The sequence below is a fragment of the Piliocolobus tephrosceles genome, chromosome 6, assembly GCF_002776525.5.
Source record: "Piliocolobus tephrosceles isolate RC106 chromosome 6, ASM277652v3, whole genome shotgun sequence".
NCBI classification, from domain to species: Eukaryota; Metazoa; Chordata; class Mammalia; order Primates; family Cercopithecidae; genus Piliocolobus; species Piliocolobus tephrosceles.
In genome coordinates this window covers 123273556-123293891 of record NC_045439.1, presented here as the reverse complement: position 1 = coordinate 123293891, position 20336 = coordinate 123273556, and the positions used below count along the sequence as shown (strand labels likewise).

The 20336-nt window shown below is 45.5% G+C and overlaps 1 protein-coding gene across 2 annotated transcripts in view; it reads right to left on the bottom strand.

The window, feature by feature from the left end:
- The window catches only part of C6H14orf93 (chromosome 6 C14orf93 homolog), a 28566-nt gene extending 9834 nt beyond the window's left edge, over positions 1-18732 (bottom strand). The window contains exons 1-4 of one of the 2 annotated variants that reach the window (XM_023230448.2): positions 9596-10070; positions 8599-8759; positions 6773-7495; positions 3989-4309 (exon numbers count right to left, since the gene is read on the bottom strand). In XM_023230448.2, the coding sequence (XP_023086216.1) occupies positions 3989-4309; positions 6773-7369 (918 nt within the window). In that variant the 5' untranslated portion in view covers positions 7370-7495; positions 8599-8759; positions 9596-10070. Of the gene's footprint in view, positions 1-3988; positions 4310-6772; positions 7742-8598; positions 8760-9595; positions 10071-18671 lie in introns of those variants that run through there. The other variant, XM_023230446.2, reaches the window with a different exon arrangement.
- Positions 18733-20336: the final 1604 nt, after the last annotated feature.

Here is a 20336-nt window from a genome sequence, read left to right as displayed (position 1 = left end):
CCAGGCTGGAGTGCAATGGCATGATCTCGGCTCACTACAACCTCCACCTCCCGGGTTCAAGCGACTCTCCTGCCTCAGCCTCCCAAGTAGCTGGGACTACAGGTACACCACCACCACATCCAGCTAATTTTTGTATTTTTAGTAGAGATGGGGTTTCACCATGTTGGCCAGGATGGTTGCGATCTCTTGACCTCATGAACCACCTGCCTCAGCCTCCCAAAGTGCTGGGATTAGGGGCATGAGCCACCCAGCCTGGCAGTCTTCTGGAATCTGCTAGTAAAATTGATGACCCAGGAAAAAGCCCTGGGTTTGTCTGTGGCTTTATATATCCCCTCGTGTGTTACCACAAATCTCAGGAGTATATACACAATGGTCTGAAAAACAGAAATCTAAAATAACAGAAATGTGAATGTGAAAGAACCGTGGAAGCTATATTACCCAATCTCCCTTTCACATCATTAAACAGGCTGTCTTTCCACTTTGTTTATACCCATCTAATGATGAGCTCTCCATTTTGAGTCAGCTTATTCTATTGTCGAACATTTTCACTCATTAAAAAGTTTTGCCAGCTGGGCGTGGTGGCTCATGCCTGTAATCCCAGTACTTTGGGAGGCCAAGGCAGGTGGATCACCTGAGGTCAGGAGTTCGAGACCAGCCTGACCAACATGGTGAAACCCCATATCTACTAAAAATACAAAAATTAGCCAGGTGTAGTGGCGTGGGACTGTCGTCCCAGCTATTCGGGAGGCAGAGACAGGAGAATTGCTTGAACCCAAGAGATGGAGGTTGTAGTGAGCTGAGATCATGCCACTGCACTCCGGCCTAGGCAATAGAGTGAGACTCTGTTTCAAAAAAAAGAAAGAAAGAAAAAGTTTTGCCTTAGATGCTTCAAAATCTGTTCCCAGTTTTGCCCATAATAGCACCTAAAATATTTATTTATTTATTTAGAAATGGAGTCTTGCTCTGTCACCCAGGATAGAGTGCAGTGGTGTGATCTCAGCTCACTGCAACCTCCGCCTCCCAGGTTCAAGTGATTCTCCTACCTCAGCCTCCCAAGTGGCTGGGATTACAGGCACACGCCACCACACCCAGCTAATTTTTGTATTTTTAGTAGAGATTTGGTTTCTCCATGTTGGCCAGGCTAGTCTCAAACTCCTGACCTCACGTGATCTACCCGCCTTGGCCTCCCAGAGTGCTGGGATTACAGGCCTGAGCCACCACACCCAGCCTTAATGCAGGGTTTTACATTTCCTTCAATTAAGTTTAGTTGTGTTGTTTCTGATTATATTTTCATCCCAAGCTTCCTCAGTCAGTGGAAATTACCCAGTCCCAAACTGACAGATTCATATCCTGATCCAAGGACTTTTCAGCTCCATATTCAGAAATCCCCAATTTATCCTTCTACCTCTATGGCTGATTCACCATACCAACTTAGGAAAGTATTGTCAACTCTTTATGGCTAGGGTCTCCACTCTGTAAAAAGGACCATTATTATACTAGCTGCATATTCAACACAGTCATTTTACCTCTTAGTAGTCCACACTTAAGGAATCACAAAGGAATGGGTGAATGTTTCAGAAAGTATTTGGGAGAGTTTCAAAAAAAAAAAAAAGCAAAAAAAAAATGAGAAAGAAAAAAGGGAGTTACATAGCTTCTAACTCAAGTGCCTTTGAAGAGATCAGCTGATAAAAATCAAAACAGGCTTGACATGGAAAGGGAAAATACTCGAGACAGTAAGTGTGAGGAGTGTAAAGGCTGTTGTCTCACCTACCTACTGAATAAGCTAAAAATATTTCCCCAAGGAGTGGCTGGGATCTGCAGCATTCCAAGGAATTAAAGAATTCTGGTTTGATCCTTTTGGTTTATAGGATCCCTAGCAGCAATCCTCAAGAGCCCCAGCCGATTGGAGAGATGCCTCTTTGATTCTGTCCCAGAGCTAAAGATTGCAACAACTGTCCCTCCCCCTCTAAACCCACAGTCTGCCACACGAACATTTTAAACCTTCCTCCATGATGAGCAGCAAAACTCCCTGACTGGTCCTCCAGATCCTTCTCAAGCACAGAATAGAGAGAGCATGATGGTGAGTGAGCATACTGTCCTTCCTGCAGGTCTTCAGTTCCACCACACTCTCCTAAGGGAAGGGAGAAGCCAGGACTCAACGCTGTACCTCTCTTTGGAGGCAGCAGGCACAAGTGGAATGGAAACGATGGAAAATCCTGCTTTTATGCAAATTGTAACTATAAACTCATTATAGTCAATATGAACATTGTATGGCTAAAAAATATCTCCAGCCGAGCCTGGTGGCTCACGCCTGTAATCCCAACACTTTGGGAGGCCGAGGTGGGTGAATTGCCTGAGCTCAGGAGTTCAAGACCAGCCTGGCCAACATGGTGAAACCCTGTCTCTACTATAATAGAAAAATTAGCCAGGCATGGTGGTGCACGCCTGCAATCCCAACTACTCGTGAGGCTGAGGCAGGAGAATCGCTTGAACCTGGGAGGCTTGCAGTGAGCCGAAATCACGCCACTGCACTCCAGCCTGGATGACAGAGCGAGACTAAAAACAATATTCCCATGATTGTCAGAAAGAAGCTTTTGTGAGACCAGCCTGGGCAACTAAAATAAGCCAGGTGTGGTGGTGCATGCCTGTAATCCCAGCTACTCTGGAGGCTGAGGTGGGAGATCACTTGAGCCTGGGAAGTCGAACCTGCAATGAGCCATGATCATACCACTGCACTCCAGCCTGGGCAATGGGAGTGAGACCCTGTCTCAAGAAAGCAAAAAAAAAAAAAAGAAGAAGAAGTAGTTTTTGCATATAGAGTTGATCCCAAAGACTGTGGTCACTTTAAAGAAGATTTCTCAACCTCTTCACTATTGGCATTTTGAGCTGGATAATTCTTTGTTATGGGGGCTGTCGTGTGTACTGTAGGATGTTTAGCAGAACACCCACTAGATGTCAGTAGCATTCTCCTTCCCCTGCCCCCCAGCCACCCACCCGTTGTAATAATCACAAATGTCTCCAGATGTTTCCAAATGTCCCCTGGGGGTAAAATCACCCCAGGTTGAGAACTGCTGCCCTAGAACTTCTCTAGGTTTGGTCAGCTGCCAGGATGGGGACTCCCAGCTCAGCAGGATGTTCTTTGGGCTCCCAGCCACTCCAAGAAGCTTTTAGGCAGACCTGGTTCAGGCCAGTCCCTTCCTGGCTAAGAGCTCTTGGGATGACTGGAATCTCCAAACCTCTATAACTGAGCTGAAGGTCTAGTGACTCTGCATCTCTGAAGCTTGAGACTACCTCAGGACAGCTTCACTTGCTTTTCCACCCAGGTTGTCCCTTGCCACTTACTCTGCACACTAGCTTAATTTGCAGGCAATTTCCAGAGTTACCCTTTGGTAATCAATCTGCTCAATCCCTTAAAGATCTTCTCATCAGGATTATTAGAACACTGGGAAGGCCAGTCATGGTGGCTCACGCCTGTAATCCCAGTACTTTGGGAGGCCGAGGCGGGTGGATCACCTGAGCTCAGGAGTTCAAGACCAGCCTGACCAACATGGCGAAACCTGGTCTCTACTAAAAATACAAAAATTAGCTGGGGGTGTTGGCATGTGCCTGTAATCTCAGCTACTCAGGAGGCTGAGACTGGAGAATCACTTGAACCTGGGAGGCGGAGGTTGCAGTGAGCTGAGATCGCGCCATTGCACTCCAGCCTGGGTGACAGAGTAAGACTCCGTCTCAAAAAAAAAAAAAGGACAGCAGGAGATGTGATATAAAGGAAGATACCACATTGTCTGGAAAAGTCTAAAAGTTTGATGTTTAGCAGGGGACTTCCTATCCCTAGTGTTACTGAATAACCTCTCTCCTTATCCCTCCCACTCTGGTAGGATTCAGTATAGTATTCATTCAATATGGGGGACCTAAAATCAACCCACCCTTCACTCTTCCTTTATCTTTCCAGACTGAAGAAAAATTTATAGAAATTGAGCTCACTCACAGAGAGTACCAGATCCCGCTTGCGCCTGGAGTTCTTCTGCCCACTTCCTCTGGTCCTGCATGGGGAAACAGTCAGCCCTAGAGAGTGTCTCAGCTCCCCAGTACTCCCAGGGCCTGACTCTTCCAAGGCACTGTCCAGCGCAGCAGTGGCATTGAGCATGTCCTCAGGGCGGGGTGGTGGCAGCTTGGTTCCATTTTCTGGTCCTGTCTCTGAGGTTGCCCGCTGGATTGCCAGTTGTGTGGCTGGTGAGAGCTGTTTGGCATAAGCAGGGACCAGAACTCGCTGTACTGCACCCTCAGAGGCCACGTAATCATCCACCAGCTAAGAATGTAAAAAAATAATAGCCTATTAGCCAGCCAGGCTTAGGGGAACCTGGTTAACCATCATTCTTTGGCTAAGAATAGTGAACAGAAAGTGGAAAGGGGGACTCTAGCACAGTCTTTAATGCTCAATGGCTTGTTTCTCTGGGACTCCTATGAGTGTTGGGCAAATATTTCTTGTGTGTACAGGGCCTCTCATGTTGGGGTGTTACCGTAGGGCTGCTCACAAGGAGAAAGCATGTTTCTGACACTGTTTGTGAATCGTCATTTATGGATAGCTCTTGGATATAAGAAATGTAGCTAGGTAAGTGTTTTGTCTGAAAGGACTGGGAGAAGAAGTGATGACAAGAAAGAAACCAAGCAAGAGAAGGAGTAAGAAAACAAAACAGTAGGCCGGGCGCGGTGGCTCAAGCCTGTAATCCCAGCACTTTGGGAGGCCGAGACGGGTGGATCACGAGGTCAGGAGATCGAGACGATCCTGGCCTACACGGTGAAACCCCGTCTCTACTAAAAAAAATACAAAAAACTAGCCGGGCGAGGTGGCGGGCGCCTGTAGTCCCAGCTACTTGGGAGGCTGAGGCAGGAGAATGGCGTGAACCTGGGAGGCGGAGCTTGCAGTGAGCTGAGATCCGGCCACTGCACTCCAGCCCAGGAGACAGAGCGAGACTCCGCCTCAAAAAAAAAAAAAAAAGAAAACAAAACAGTGACAACAATAAAGAGACATAAAAGAAAAATGAGCAAAGGAGGAAGATATAAAGTCAGAAATCCCAAGAGAGACTGGCAGTGACAGCTCCCCTCACCTATCCTCCATTCCCAAAGTCAGTCCACGCCCTCACCTTGATCCTACCCCAGCCACATTCGACTGTCATAGCCCCTGACATCTACCTGACTGCCTGTGCCCTCAATCAAGGACATACAGAGCCGGGAAAGGAAGGAGGGAGCAAGGGAGAGAGGGAGGAAGACAGGAGGGGGGATTTCTGCAGTCAAGAAAACAAAACACTGAAAGTGGGGAGACACACACACACACACACACACAGAGAAAGAAGCGGGGGAGGAGGCTGAGATTTATAGACCTGTGAGCTGCTTTCTGCACTGTGAAATCTAATTCCATCCTGTTAGCCTGGAAGCCTTTCCTGCCTCAAAGAACCCACAGCTCAGGGCAATGCCTGGCCTGGTACCCTCCTGCTTCCCACCTTCCAGGTCCTCCTCTCTTGAGCTGGAACAACTGAGAGTCCTGAGCAGCCACAGACTGGGGTGAGCAGCGGTGGCCATTACCCATATGGCTGTGCCTTCAGGAGAGCAATGACCAGTTGCTGTGTTACACTGGAGCGGGAGAGGGGGGTTATGTATTCATTTCTCAGATCCAGCAGATGGGCTGGGAGTTTCATCCCTCCCATCTACTCCATGTGTTCTGCTCCTTTACTCTTTACTGGGGTGTCTATGTCTTGTCGTGGGGGGAGGAGAAAAAGAGAGGACAGACAGAGAATAAGGTGGAGGAGAGCTGATAGAACTCCCACCGTCTCTCAAGTGGCACCACATCTGTTATTTTCCTATCTCTAAGATCTCTATAGTTGCTCCATCTCCTTTTCATACTTCCATGTGTGACATTCTGCAGTTCTTACTCTACTCAGCCAGGATTTTCCTGCTCATATGGCCCTTAAGCAGTAAAGAAACTGAAATAGCACAATGTACATCTATGTCTTTTCCTGCTCACAAAATATGCTTGCTTGCTTCCTTCTTTTCTTCCCTCTTTCTCCCTGTATGTTATTATCTTACTGTTAACACTCACTTGGCCACTTCTTTTTCTCATTTCCCATTTTATTTCCTTTCCTCTACCTCCCTCTTGCCTTACGTCATAGTCTCTCTCCTGTGGTGTAGATTCTCTTTCCACATAGACTCACCTTTCTTCTGTGCTCCCTTTTTTCACTTTCTCTCCTCCCTTAGCCCTTCATTTCCACTTGTCTCTTTCCCTCCCTATACCTGTCGTCTGTTATCTTTATCTTTGTCCTCTCACTTTTTCCTCCTCTCTCCACCTCTGCCTCTCTCCCCTGTACATTCCCATCTCTCTTTGTACTGAATTCCTCTTGGCAAGCAGAGGGCCTGCGATAAAATATGAATGAGCCGTCTGTGCACGGCAGGCATCCTCACCAGGAGAGGCAGAGCCCATGGAGCAGCTGAGACAGCTGTGGAGGAAAAGGTGTCATGCGGAGCTATTGAGAGAGAGGGAAGGGCACCCTGTCACTACACACAGCAAAAAATGACCTTCTGCCAAAGAGGCTAATGGTTCAGGAAGAAAATAGGAGAGATGATTATCCCTGAAGGAAAAGGAAACTTGGTACTGTTTTGCTTTATCACAAATACAAACAAAAGGTTTAAAGATGGAAAAAAAAAAGAACAGAAAGGAAAAAGAGTGAAAGGCCAGGAAAAGCACTTAGGAGCAACAGCCCTCTGCTGCCATACTCACAGGATTGAGCAGGGGGGCCCCCTCGCTGGCAGCCAGTGTGCACCCCGGGAGCCGCATGTCCCTCTGAGTTGCTGGGAAGCCCAAAGGCCCAGGCCCCACTGAGGCTGCTCCCAGCTGCCGCAGCTCCTCAATCACCACCTGCACGCCGCTACCCACGCTGTCACACTCCTCTTCCACAGCAGACAGAGCCTTAAAGGCTTCCCCGGGACTTTCCTTGAGAGGCCCAGGCTCCTCAGGTGGGGAACTATGTGCCCGGCTTTCCCCGTCTTCATCAGGGGTGGACACTTTCCCTTGCCTCAGCTCACCCATTTCCTCCTGGAGACGTTTTAACAACTCATTGTTGGCCCTGGCAAGACCCAGAGCAGCTTCGGCCAAACCCACTGCCTTATCCACCCGTTGGTAGATAATATGCAGGAGCTGCTCTGAGTTCTGAACAGCCAGGCCATGTCCAGTCACTGTGATGGGGGTGCTGGGAGGAGGATTCCCACCCTGGGAGCCTGTGTTGCCTCCATTAGTCTCACTCTTACAGGCACAGCAGCAGCATCTGGCCTCGCTGCCACTGGGAGGGGAGAAGAGAATGGTGGCACTGAAGGACATGGTGGATGGGGCAGTAACAACCACGCTTACACTGCTGGGCCACTCCAACAGGTAGGAATCATCGACTTCTCTTGACTCACTTTCCTTTCTCAATGAGGATGGTCAGAGGAGCCCAAGCTGTAGGGTCTGTGAAAGAAGAGTAGATAAGCCATGAAGAAGCACACAGTCCACGGCGGCCTCTCCTCGGCCTGCAGAAGGGAGATAGGTGCCTTCTATTTGCAGATCCCGTGCTCTCCTAGCACATCACAAATCAAGGCCTTCCTGATGAACGGTTTTAGAGGGTAGAGAGCGTTCCTTCTGCCCCCCAGCATGGAACCCCCGACTAGTGCAACCTAAGGAACAGGGAAGGGATTCAGAAGGACCTTCCGGCATCTGGAAAGATTAGATGATTAAGGAAGAAAATGTAGATCTGTCTCCTCCTCCTCCTCCTCACCATCTTTACTGTAATAATGGTACTGAATTTCATTGCTTTGACATTGTTCCTTAAGGAGTTCAGAACGCTTCATCTACTCAACAGCACTAGGAAACACGTATTACTCCAGGTCCAGAGAAGAGACATGCAGAGAAGTTATATGTCTTTTTCAAGGTCAGAAGAATAACAGCAGAATCCAGTTATTGCTACTTTCAATGTAGTGTTGTTTTTTTTTTTTTTACCTGATACCACTTTCTGTTGACATTAAGAATCACAACAATCGGCCAGGTGCGGTGGCTCAAGCCTGTAATCCCAGCACTTTGGGAGGCCAAGACGGGCGGATCACGAGGTCAGGAGATCGAGACCATCCTGGCTAACACGGTGAAACCCTGCCTCTACTAAAAAGTACAAAAAACTAGTCCGGCGAGGTGGCAGCGCCTGTAGTCCCAGCTACCCCGAGGCTGAGGCAGGAGAATGGCGTGAACCCGGGAGGCGGAGCTTGCAGTGAGCTGAGATCTGGCCACAGCACTCCAGCCTGGGTGACAGAGCGTGACTCCGTCTCAAAAAAAAAAAAAAAAAAAAGAATCACAACAATCATGATTCTACCCTCTCTGTAATTTCCATACAAATGCATTTAGAGTAAAACTCCTAAATAAGAAATACATCCATCACTGCCCCCCTCAGCATGTCACCAACTTCTCACTATTATATCATTAATGCTTTGGGGATGAGGGCAGGGAAATGAAATGAAAAGATCAAGAAATTGAGCAGGGGTAACCCAGGGCTGCACAGCCCCCTTTCCCACATAGTCGTATACCTGGGCCATGAGCCTCTGTAATGGAAACTAGCTGTCCTGAGTCTTCCAGCCAGGAGCCCAGAGAAATCACCTGTGGGGCCCCTTATCTTCATTTCTCATACTCCTTAAGGGTGGATCCAAAATTCAACAGGAATGTCTGAACAGCTATGCTGCCACTTTGCCTGCATGACCAGCCCCCATAAAAGGAGAAACCAGAATGTCAGTGATAAACCAAACTGCCTTTCTTTTAAATTACTGTAGTTAAGCAACTAAACTACTCCAGGAGAGAAAAAGAGGAGTAAAGAAGTTGATTTGTATCACTGAGAACACTCAAGGGAACTTAATAAATATTGTAATTTTCTAAATAATACTTGATAGTAGAAAAAAAATCCTTCTGATGCTCCATGTCAAAACCTTAAGTATGTTTACAATTTCCCTGAGAGATGCATTTCTCTCTTACCCTGTAAATTAAAACATTACAATTAAAAGGAGAGGAGAGACCGGGCATGGTGGCTCACGCTTGTAATCCCAGCACTGTGGGTGGCTGAGGTGGGCCAACCACCTGAGGTCAGGAGTTCGAGGCCAGCCTGACTAACATGGTGAAACCCCGTCTCTATTAAAAATACAAAAATTAACTGGGTGTAGTGGCGGGCGCCTGTAATCCCAACTACTTGGGAGGCTGGGGCAGGAGAATCACTTGAACCCGGGAGGCAGATATTGCAGTGAGCCGAGATCATGCCACTGCATTCCAGCCTGGCAACAGGGCAAGACTCCACCTCCAAAAAAAAAAGAAGAGTAGGAGGTTAGGAGAATTTTCTATATATTGAGGGTTTTCTTTTCTTTTCTTTTTGAATAGGCAATCTCATTTCAGAAACAGGCAATATCAATGCCTGTGAGATACTAAAACATAAATCTGGCAATGCATTTTAATTACATGTGGTTATCAAAGAATAGTCTTTAATTTGCTCTTTCCACCCTTTATGTTGAAGAAATGGCTTTTTCTGTGCCAGATACTTACTTCTCACAAAAACTTAACTCAAATACATTTACAGCTTCCTTGTCATTATAGTCACTGGAAGGCACAGTTAAACCTGAAACTAAAGGTTAAACCAAATTAAAACTAAAGGTTAAAGGAAAGCACTAAGGGATTCTATGTCAATTTATAGATGAATCACTTATGTATTCTTTTCCTTCCTAAATAAGGGCCTACACTTCTCCTGCAGACTTTTTTCTTTTTAATTCTTTCTTTAACCTACATCATGCAGGGAGTTTGCTCTTAAACATGGATGCTGTGGGCAAAAGAATATTTTGGTGATAATAAATAATAGTATTCAAATGCTTGCCAGCTCGTTCAGCATTTGTAAAATCAGTAATTATTAAGATGCATCAGGTTGGGACACTGGGTGAGTTGTCTAACTCCTTTCTGGTACCAAACTCTCTTGCCTCACACACTTACTCTTTCTTGCAAGAGGCTTTTACCCCTACCAGTGTTGAGCCTGCCTCAAGCCTTTCCCCTCTCTTTTATTTTTATTTATCATTTTTTTGAGACGGAGTCTCACTCTGTTGCCCAGGCCAGAGTACAATGGCAAGATCTCGGTTCACTGCAAGCTCCGCCTCCTGGGTTCAAGTGATCCTCCTGCCTCAGGCTCCCAAGTGGCTGGGATTACAGACACGCGCCACTACATATGGCTAATTTTTATATTTTTAGTAGAGACAGGGTTTTCCATGTTGGCCAGGCTGATCTCGAACTCCTGACCTCAAGTGATCCACCCGCCTCAGCCTCCCAAAGTGTTGGGATTACAGGTGTGAGCCACTGTGCCCGGCCCCCTCTTCTTTAAATAGTCTTTCCTTGGTCGTCTTTCCTTGGTCATCTTTCCAAAACAGCACTGTATTGCAGGTTAAAAAAAAAAAAAAAAAGGCCAGGCTGTGGCTCATGCCTGTAGTCCCAGCACTTTGGGAGGCCAAGGTGGGCGAATCATGAGGTCAGGAGATCGAGACCATCCTGACTTAAAGAGTGAAACCCTGTCTCTACTAAAAATACAAAAAGTTAGCCGGGCGTGGTGACGGGCGCCTGTAGTCCCAGCTATTTGGGAGGCTGAGGCAGGAGAATGGTGTGAACCTGGGAGGCAGAGCTTGTGGTGAGCCAAAATCGCACCATTGCACTCTAGCCTGGGCAACAGAGCAAGACTCCATCTCAAAAAAAAAAAAGGGTGGCCAGACATGATAGCTCACGCCTGTAATCCCAACACTTTGGGAGGCTGAGGTGGGTGGATAACTTGAGGTTAGGAGTTCGGGACCAGTCTGGCCAACATGGTGAAACCCTATCTCTACTAAAAATATAAAAATTTGCCAGCCATGGTGATACATGTGTGTAATCCCAGCTACTTGGGAGGCTGAGGGAGGAGAATTGCTTGAACCCAGGAGTCAGAGGTTGCAGTGAGCCGAGATCATGCCACTGCACTCCAGCCTGGGTGATGGAACGAAACTCCATCTCAAAAAAAATATTTTTTAAAATGAGGTTCTCCCCTGGCTGCACCATGTATAAGCTGCGTGAACATGAGTAAATTATTTCACTTTTCTGAGTACAAGTTTTCTCATCACTATCCACTTTGAGTGTTTTTTATGAAGATTATACATAATATATGTAAGGCACCTATAGAGTGCTGGCACATGGTCAGTGCTCCACTAGTAATGGCTGCATGGTATTATGATTATTCCTGTAATCTTTTGTGTTCCCACCCTGGACACCCATCCTGATTCCTTAATCTTTTTTTTTTTTTTTTAAGAGGCAGGGTCTTGCTATGTTGCCTAGGTTGGTCTTCAACTCCTGGTCTCAAGCCATCCTCCCGCCTCAGACTCCTGAGTAGCTGGGATCACAGGTGTGAGCCACCACCTTGACTCCTGATTCCATAATTTTGAATAAAATGCAATGGCTTGAAACAGAATTTGGGGAAATTTGCCCCCAAATTTAATATTGAATTTCTAAGAAACAATACATTATTCTTCAAGTCTATGAGGATGCATTTATAGGTACAAAACCTTCTATGATGCAAATTAGAAAGGTAATTGAGTATTTGGAATTTACTTGCTATCATGACTTGGTCTCAGACTAAGGATAATATTTTATGCTAGTTTTTAATGCTAAATGTATTTTCCTATTGTGAGTTCAATTTGTTCCTCAATTTCTCTTCTGTTTTTCTACTTTGTATATTACCATACTATGTCCATCTTAAAACATCACATTCAGGGCAACAAATAAGTGTTTTCTTGAATTAACTTGCCTATAAAAACCTGGTACAGTGTGGTCTAGCACAATGGGCATTCAAATAATTCTTTTTTGGTTTCCATGGACACTAGTGCTGACTTAATTTCCCAGCCTCTTGCTATAGTCTGTCACCTAAACTTTATATTATAGAAAGAAATTGGGATCACCAGGTAATAAACGAATATTTCATGTTATATTTACTAACCAGGTAACTACTTAAATGCTGGATACATGACTGAAAACAAAACATTAATTTCATTAGCTGCATATATCCCCATTAAAGAAGGTGAGCTGGGCCCGGCACCGTGGCTTACGCCTATAATCCCAGCACTTTGGGAGGCTGAGGCGGGCAGGTCACCTGAGGTCAGTTCGAGACCAGCCTGGCCAACAAGGTGAAACCCTATCTCTACTAAAGATACAAAAAAAAAAAAAAAAAATTAGCAGCACATGGTGGCGTGATGTCTGTAATCCCAGCTACTTACTCGGGAGTCTGAGGCAGGAGAATGGCTTGAATCCAGGAGGCAGAGGTTGCAGTGAGCTGAGATCACACCATTGCACTCCAGCCTGGGAGACAAGGCGAGACTCCGGCTCAAAAAAAAAAAGAAGGTGAGCTGGTGAGTGCGGGCAGGTGTTTTTAGGTTCATATATATATTATTTATTTATTTATTTGAGACAGAGTCTTGTTCTGTCGCCCAGGCTAGAGTGCAGAGGCGTGATCTTGGCTCACTGCAACCTCTGCCTCCCAGGTTCAAACGATTCTCCTGCCTCAACCTCCACAGTAGCTGGGACTACAGGCGTGTGCCACCACTCCCGGGTAATTTTTGTATTTTTAGTAGAGATGGGGTTTCACCCTATTGGGCAAGCTGCTCTTGAACTCCTGAGCCTCCTCAGCCTCCCAAAGTGCTGAGATTACAGGCATGAGCCACCACACCCGGCCTCTCTCTCTCTCTTTCTCTCTCTCTCTCTCTCTATATATATATATTTATTTTGATACAGAGTCTCGGTCTGTCACCCAGGCTGGAGTGCAGTGGCATGATTTTGGCTCACTGCAACTTCCGCCTCCCAGGTTCCAGCAATTCTTCTGCCTCAGCCTCCCGAATAGCTGGGATTACAGACGTGCGCCACTACAACTGACTAATGAATCCTGACCTCAAGTGATCTGCCCACCTTGGCCTCCCAAAGTGCTGGGATTACAGGTGTGAGCCACTGTACCCAGGCTCAAAAGTTTTTATATGTAAAGCCATGTTAAAGGATGATTCACCAAAATGGATTGCACCTACTAAGTACTCAAATGAAAGGAAGTCAGTCTCTACTTACAAGGCACTTAAAGTGTATTTCAGATGGGAATGTCTTAAGAACATAGGATGTTCTAAACATGGACTATCTAAAAAACAAAGTGAGGCTGGGCACAGTGGCTCACGCCTGTAATCTCAGCACTTTGGGAGGCCGAGGCGGGCAGATCACCTGAGGTCGGGAGTTCGAGACCAGCCTGACCAACATGGTGAAACTCTGTCTCTACTAAAAATGCAAAATTAGCCAGGTGTGGTGGCACATGCCTGTAATCCCAGCTACTCAGGAGGCTGAGGAAGGAGAATCACTTGAACCCAGGAGGTGGAAGTTTCAATGAGCCGAGATTGCACCATTGCACTCCAGTCTGGGCAACAAGAATGAAACTCTGTCTCAAAAATAAATAAATAAACAAATAAATAACAAAGTGAAATACACACAAGTCCAAATAATATGGTATAGATTGAAAAATTTCTGAGTAGTTCAAAATAACGGAAAGATTAACAAAATGAAATCATACTGAGAAAGAGTTCTTACAGAATAAAAGCTTCCAGTTGAGCCTTGAGCAATGTATCAGATGAACTGATAGGGTAGTAAGACATTCTAGGGAAAAAAAAAATTACAGGACTTAATAGGGTACATGTCAGAGGTCAGAGCAAAGGGGCTTATATAGTAAGGTAAGGAGAATTGACAGAGGTACAGAGATGGGGTATAGAGATAACTGGTTAAAGACAACTGCAAGATTATAAGCCTAAGAGTAACAGGATGGTACCACCACCACCACCAGAATGACAGAAATGAGGCAGTTGACAGGAAATACCATGGCCTGGCATGGTGGGTCATGCCTGTAATCCCAGCACTTTGGGAGGAGAGGAGGATCGCTTGAGCCCAGGAGTTTGAGACCAACCTGGGCAGCATAGCGAGACCCAGTCTTTAAAAAATAAAGAGGAGACAGCAGTATATTAGTGATGTGTATTTATTTAACATTTTAAATTTCAACTGATGGCAACATGTTATGTAGAAAGTCCTGAAAACAACTGACTAGGTCTAAAAAACAGAAAAAGATCTGCAATCTTGGGATGAGTTGCCAACACAGCATGACAGTAGATGTCACACTTAGGTTTGCAAAAAATATATGCATTTGGGGTTCATTTCAGTATTGGTCTAATTTAAATACATGTGAAATGAGCCTTAAAAATATACTTTCCAGTACTTTTGGTATTTTTCATAAATATTCAGATAAAAAAGAAAGAAAATTCATCTCCTTTAGACAGACAGTTCAGGGTGAGACTGTCCGTAATTTTAACTATCGCTTTCCTCCCAAGTCACATTTTTGTTAGGACTAAATATATCATACTCTTGGCAGTTCCCTTGCTTGCTTTCTCCCCATTCTGAGTTTGAATTTTCTGCATGACTGAGTTCACCTCCAAACTATGAAAAATAAAAGTTTTCTCACTATTTAATAGATGTGTATGATATGGTATCATTCAGATGATATATGTTTTTATAATGGGCGCTTGACTCATTCAGGGTCATGCTAGCAATAGACTTCCTTAAATGTGATTACTGAAAGCATGGCAATTCATATCATAATCTTCATTTTAAGAAATAAATAAGGTAAATGGCCACTTAAAACTCCTGCTGTGTTGGTCAGTCCTACTCCTCCACTTCAAGGTGCAAAATGGCTCACCTGTCAAAAGGTTCTCTCAAAACCTATTTTTATCAGAAATGAGCTCCTTATCACACAAGAGCAGCTAAGTAAATATCACAAAATACTATTTTCCCACATTTTAAAAGAGTGACTCGTCTAATGATCTGCAAAAAATCCAATACTTTATTTTTAGGGGTGAAAAACAGAACTGTAGACCCAGAAGGCCGAATGCGGTCTTAAAAGGATTCCATGTAATCTGAAAATTCCACGTATATTTCTATAACAGGATGAGAATTTTTAACCCAGCATAGCACAGTCCTTTTTATTTATATTTGCTAAGATTACATTGGTAAGATTAATATTTCCGATTTCAGGTTTGCCTAATGTAAGGGACTCACTACATTTATGGAGAAACTGAAAAATTAAAAAGTAGCTCCTAGAACTCTCTCTTGTGCCAGCGAGAACTTGGTAAATGTTAGTTGATTAAATATTAGTCAAGGATGACAAGGTGGACCCCAGGGACGGCAGAACCATTTCCGATGGGTAAGTGTGATTCAGCTACGGGGCAGGGGGATCGCAGCGACGCGGGCGGCAAAGATCGGCGACTGCTCAAGAGGCCGCAGGCGACAGGGTGACTCGCCACTGTGCCCAACCATACAGTGCGCTCTGGGAGTCCCGGGTAAAGGGGGTCATTCCCGGGAGGGCTGCGGAGAGCAGGGCGGCAGGAGGAGCGGCTGGGGATGTCGCCTGGTCACCGGGGAGGGTAGACTACGTAGCCCCGAGAGCTTTGAGAACCTGGGCTGAAGGCGGCGCTCGCCGTGAGAACTGACGCGGAGGTGCAGCTTAGCAGCCCTACGGTTGTTCTACCGCGTGTGCCCGGCGCTACCGTACGGCCTGACTCAGCTAGGATGGGGCTGAGGCGGGCGCGCCGCAGAGGAATCCACGGCGCCTCCCCGTGTACCCGGCTAGCTCGCGCACGCGGGGAGACACCGCCCCGCTTGCCTTCTGGCTCCCGGTGATTGGCGGTTATACGACGGTTGGGGACCAGGGTCACGGACACTATTGGCTGCAAACAACAGTCACTCAAAAAGTCAGGTAGGGGAGGGGCCTCCTCAGGGAGGGACAAGACTGGGAGGCTATTTCAAGGCCGTCAGACGCCATCTTTAGCTTGTTTTTGTTTACTTGCTTTTGTTCCCTGCTGCTCAGAAACCTGTGTGTACACGATTATAAGCACAGTGGCCACAAATCGGCGTCACACGTTGGGTGGTGGCCGACTTTTAGTTACTGCTGGCCTCGGTTACATTTCTTTCACATGTCACCTGCAAAAGCTCATAGTTTTTAAGCTTCCGATACTAGGGGCCCCGAGGATTCCCAGGCAAAATCAACAGAGTTTAGTTTTGCTTTGCTTTGGAAGGCCAAGCCAACGATATATATGTGTGAGGAATTATCTCCTTTCTTACAAAAGAAAGAAAAAGCAGTAACTGGATATGACCCTATGTTCCTGGATGTAGAAATCAAATGGCCTAGGAAATCAGGGACAAGGGCTCTGCACTGTTCTGGGGAGAGCTTCCTTATTTTTTGAGAAGCTAAAAAGTAAAAAGTATATGTGATGACCTGTATTGATGTGGAAAAGAGCTAAAAAGGGTAAAACTCCATTAAAAATTGCCGTCACTGGCCGGGCGCGGTGGCTCACGCCTGTAATCCCAGCACTTTGAGAGGCAGAGGCGGGCGGATCACCTAAGGTCAGGAGTTGGAGACCAGCCTGACCAACGTGGTGAAACCCCGTCTCTACTAAAAATACAAAAATCAGCTGGGCATGGTGGCACATGCCTGTAATCCCAGCTACTCGGGAGGCCGAGGCAGAATTCCTTGAACCCAGGAGGCGAAGGATGCAGTGAGCCAAGATGGCGCCATTGCACTCCAGCCTGGGCAACAAGAGCGAAACTCCGTTTAAAAAAAAACAAAAACAAAAAACTACTGCCGTGATCACAAAGGTCACTAGAATCTGACTAGATTTCAAAGAAATGCAGGCCTGAACTTGTGGAATAATCCACAGTCGAGCCAGTATTTATTAAGCACTGGTCTGACTTGAATTGTTAGAGAATAAAAATACACTCAGCACAAGTAAGAAACCCAGAAAGCCCAAACAGGGCCACTTTTGTTATAAATTTGTACAAGTACTTTTATTGCAATCGGTATTTAGGAGTCAAATACTGCTTGAAATAGAATAGGATGCTAGCTGTGTAATAGAAATGCATTATTATACAGAGGTTTTGTTGTAATGAAATTTAAATTCTACAGTAGATCCTTTCTTTTTAATCTCCTGGTTGTCACTGCATCTGTGACATTCCAGTTTCTCCCTCAGCACCCCATATACCTCCTATGCTTTCACTCCAATCTGCGAATACAAATTTGGATACAGATATTTTCCATACGACTTCTAATGAGGAGACAGTGATTCTGTAACAGAATGAAGTGAAAATAGGGCTCCTGTAACAGGAGGTTCTGCTCTGCGAGCCCGTTTTTCTCTAATTCACATACTTTTTTTCTGTGACTCTTAGAAATGAGGAGAAAGTTTTCCATTCTAAAAATGCAACATGATAACCAAAAGGCATTTCTTATCCCTTCTATTATTTGCCTTTGCATCCTCTTGGCTCCCTATCACCATCACCATGAACAGTTTTTGAGAATCAGACTTGACTGGATTTTTTTTCCTGATACTTTGCCAGCTGTGGAGCTTTTCGAATAGATTCCAACCAATAAACGACCATTTTGTCAAAAAGCCAAGAAAGAACTTCCTTTCTGAACACACCAACCAAACCACACATAAAGGCCAAAATATACACAGCTGTACATTTAAGAACGTGAGACAATAAAAAGCAAAACCACTTAGGCAAAACAGTCACTGAAGGCTTTGAACCACAGATTCAATAAATTGCCTACTCTCATTTGCCACATGGACTATATACTCCTTGGCAATTATTTAATTATTCATTATTCTGATCCTTTAGGAGCAGAAAAATATAGTAAATGCATATAGAAAGTGCCTAAGTATGCTGAGGATAGGATTTCTTCTAAGCTCTGCTTTGCACACAAAATGTTTCGATCACATTTGGGAAGACAACAGAAAAAAAATTCACATCCTAGGGGATACTTTGCACACATAAAACCAGATATATTTATCACTTTTGAAAATAAAATCTGATATGGCACATATACACACATATTGTACATATACACAAATAACCCCAAATTATAACTTCACAAATTTGTTTCAAGAAACACACACACATACACACACACAAATGTTCTAATGAAAATGTGTGTGAAAGACACACTGTAAGGTCTGTCCCCCTTCCCTAGGGAAATGAATGTCTCCATTATTATATCCCAGTATTAACCTATTGGCCTTGGACAAGTGCCACATCCCAGCCACTTGGTTTTGGTTCTGGGGAGTGGGTGTGTAAAAAGCACGCACACGGCTTTCTGAGGGAGCCTCAAATCTCTCTGCTTCCTTCGATGTTGCCTGTGGCAGAAATTTACATTATCCCTTCAGCCCGCTTAAAAAAATCTGTACTTCCCAAGCGGCTAGATTTTTAAAGTCCCTCAACCACAAAACTCTACCAGTTCTTAAAATGTGATTTGAAAAAAAAAACTATAAATTTGGCTGGAAACGGTTGTACACGGCCATCCTGCTTCTCAACTTCTTGGTATATTTAAAACCTTGACCAGGAAAAAGAAAGAGGAAGAGAGACAGAAAAAGAAATGGGGGAAAGAGCAAATTCCCCTTAGCAACAGTTTCCTCACCCCAGCACTGCTACAGATCGCTATTTTTAAAAATTTGAAAACACACACAAGATTAAGGAGGGAAAAAAAATGGAAAAAGGATACCCGAAGGTCGTATGGCTCTTTGTATTCGTGTGTGTGCAAAAAGGAGGACTCGCGGAGCCCGAGCCGGCAAGCCCCGCCCCTCCCCGGACGCCCTCCCGGATTGGCCGCCCGCGGCCGCGGGGCGCCCCGCCCGCAAGCACACGCGCCGCGCCCGAGGCGCCAACCCCTGGCGGGGGGGCCCCTGAGGGCCACCAGACCGCCGACCCCCAACCTCGCCTGGTCCTTGGCAGACACCTTCCCCACCTCTCTCCCTTTCACTTTCTCACCGTCCTCTCACTCTTTCCCATCTTTTTTTCTCTGTGAAACAAGGCCCAGTCACCAGCATAACAATCCAGTGAATGACCTGCGGACACTGTTAAATTGGGCGAACTAGTCAGTAACATTCTAGACTGCGATTAAACATCAGTGACTTGGTGCATGGGCCCTACTCCGGGTTTCCAGGTGGAATGTCTCTGGGTCACGTGTGTTACTTAACACCCCCACGTTTAAATGAACGTTCAAGTATGGAACATTTTTCTGAAGAAAGGCAAAGTAGTCTTACACTTCAGCCAGAGCTCCCAGTTTCTCTACCTGGCTCAGACCACATTCTCAAAACTAAAATGGTTCCTCTTTATTTCCTGGAAGACCGCTGGTATACCTGGATTTTAAGCCAGCCATAATCTGGTCCCACCCACCTATCTGTTATTTATTTATTTATTTATTTGGACAGAGTCTTGCTCTGTCACCCAGGCTGGAGTGCAGTGGTATGATCTCCGCTCACTATAAACTCCGCCCCTCCGCCCCCACCACCACCCTGCCCAAGCAATTCTTCTGCCTCAGCCTCCCAAGAAGCTCTCGGCCTCCCAAGAAGCTGGGACTACAGGCACGCGCCACCGCACCCAGCTAATTTTTTGTATTTTTAGTAGAGACAGGGTTTCACCATGTTGGCCAGGCTGGTCTCCAACTCCTAACTTCAGGTGATGCACCCACCCTGCCTATTTTTTTGTTGTTGTTTTCAGTGATGCGATCTCGGCTCACTGCAACCTCCACCTCCCAGGCTCAAGCGATTCTCCTGCCTCAGCCTCCCGAGTAGCTGGGATTACAAACACGTGCCACCATGCCCGGCTAATTTTTTTTTTTTTTTTTTAGGTAGTGACGGGGTTTCACCATCTTGGCCAGGCTGGCCCTGAACTCTTGATCTCAAGTTATCCGCCCGCCTCGGCCTCCCAAAGTGCTGGGATTGTGCCTGGGCACATATTTGTTCTTAGTTCCCCCTGTGCTCATCTTATCAATCTTGTATTATTCCTTTACTCAAGTGCCTTTTTTTTTTTAAGCCTGAATGATGCCTCTCCCCTTCCCTGACTGGTCAATTTTTATCCATTCTTTCAGCACAGACCGCTTACTTCCTTCTGCCTGCTCCCATCGGCATGAACTTCATGCATACTCCAATTAGCAGCACGTAAATCTACCTTGATTCACAAATTTTAGTAATTTCACTCCAGTAAACTGTTTGAGGTCAACGATCATATCTTAAAATTGTTTTTCCATCCAGGAACTGTTTGATTCTTACTACAATAGCTGCCATAATTGCAGATATTTAGTAAACACTGACAAAAAATAATTTATTTATTTATTTATTATTATTTATTATTTTTTTTTGTCGGAGTCTCACTCTGTCGCTCAGGC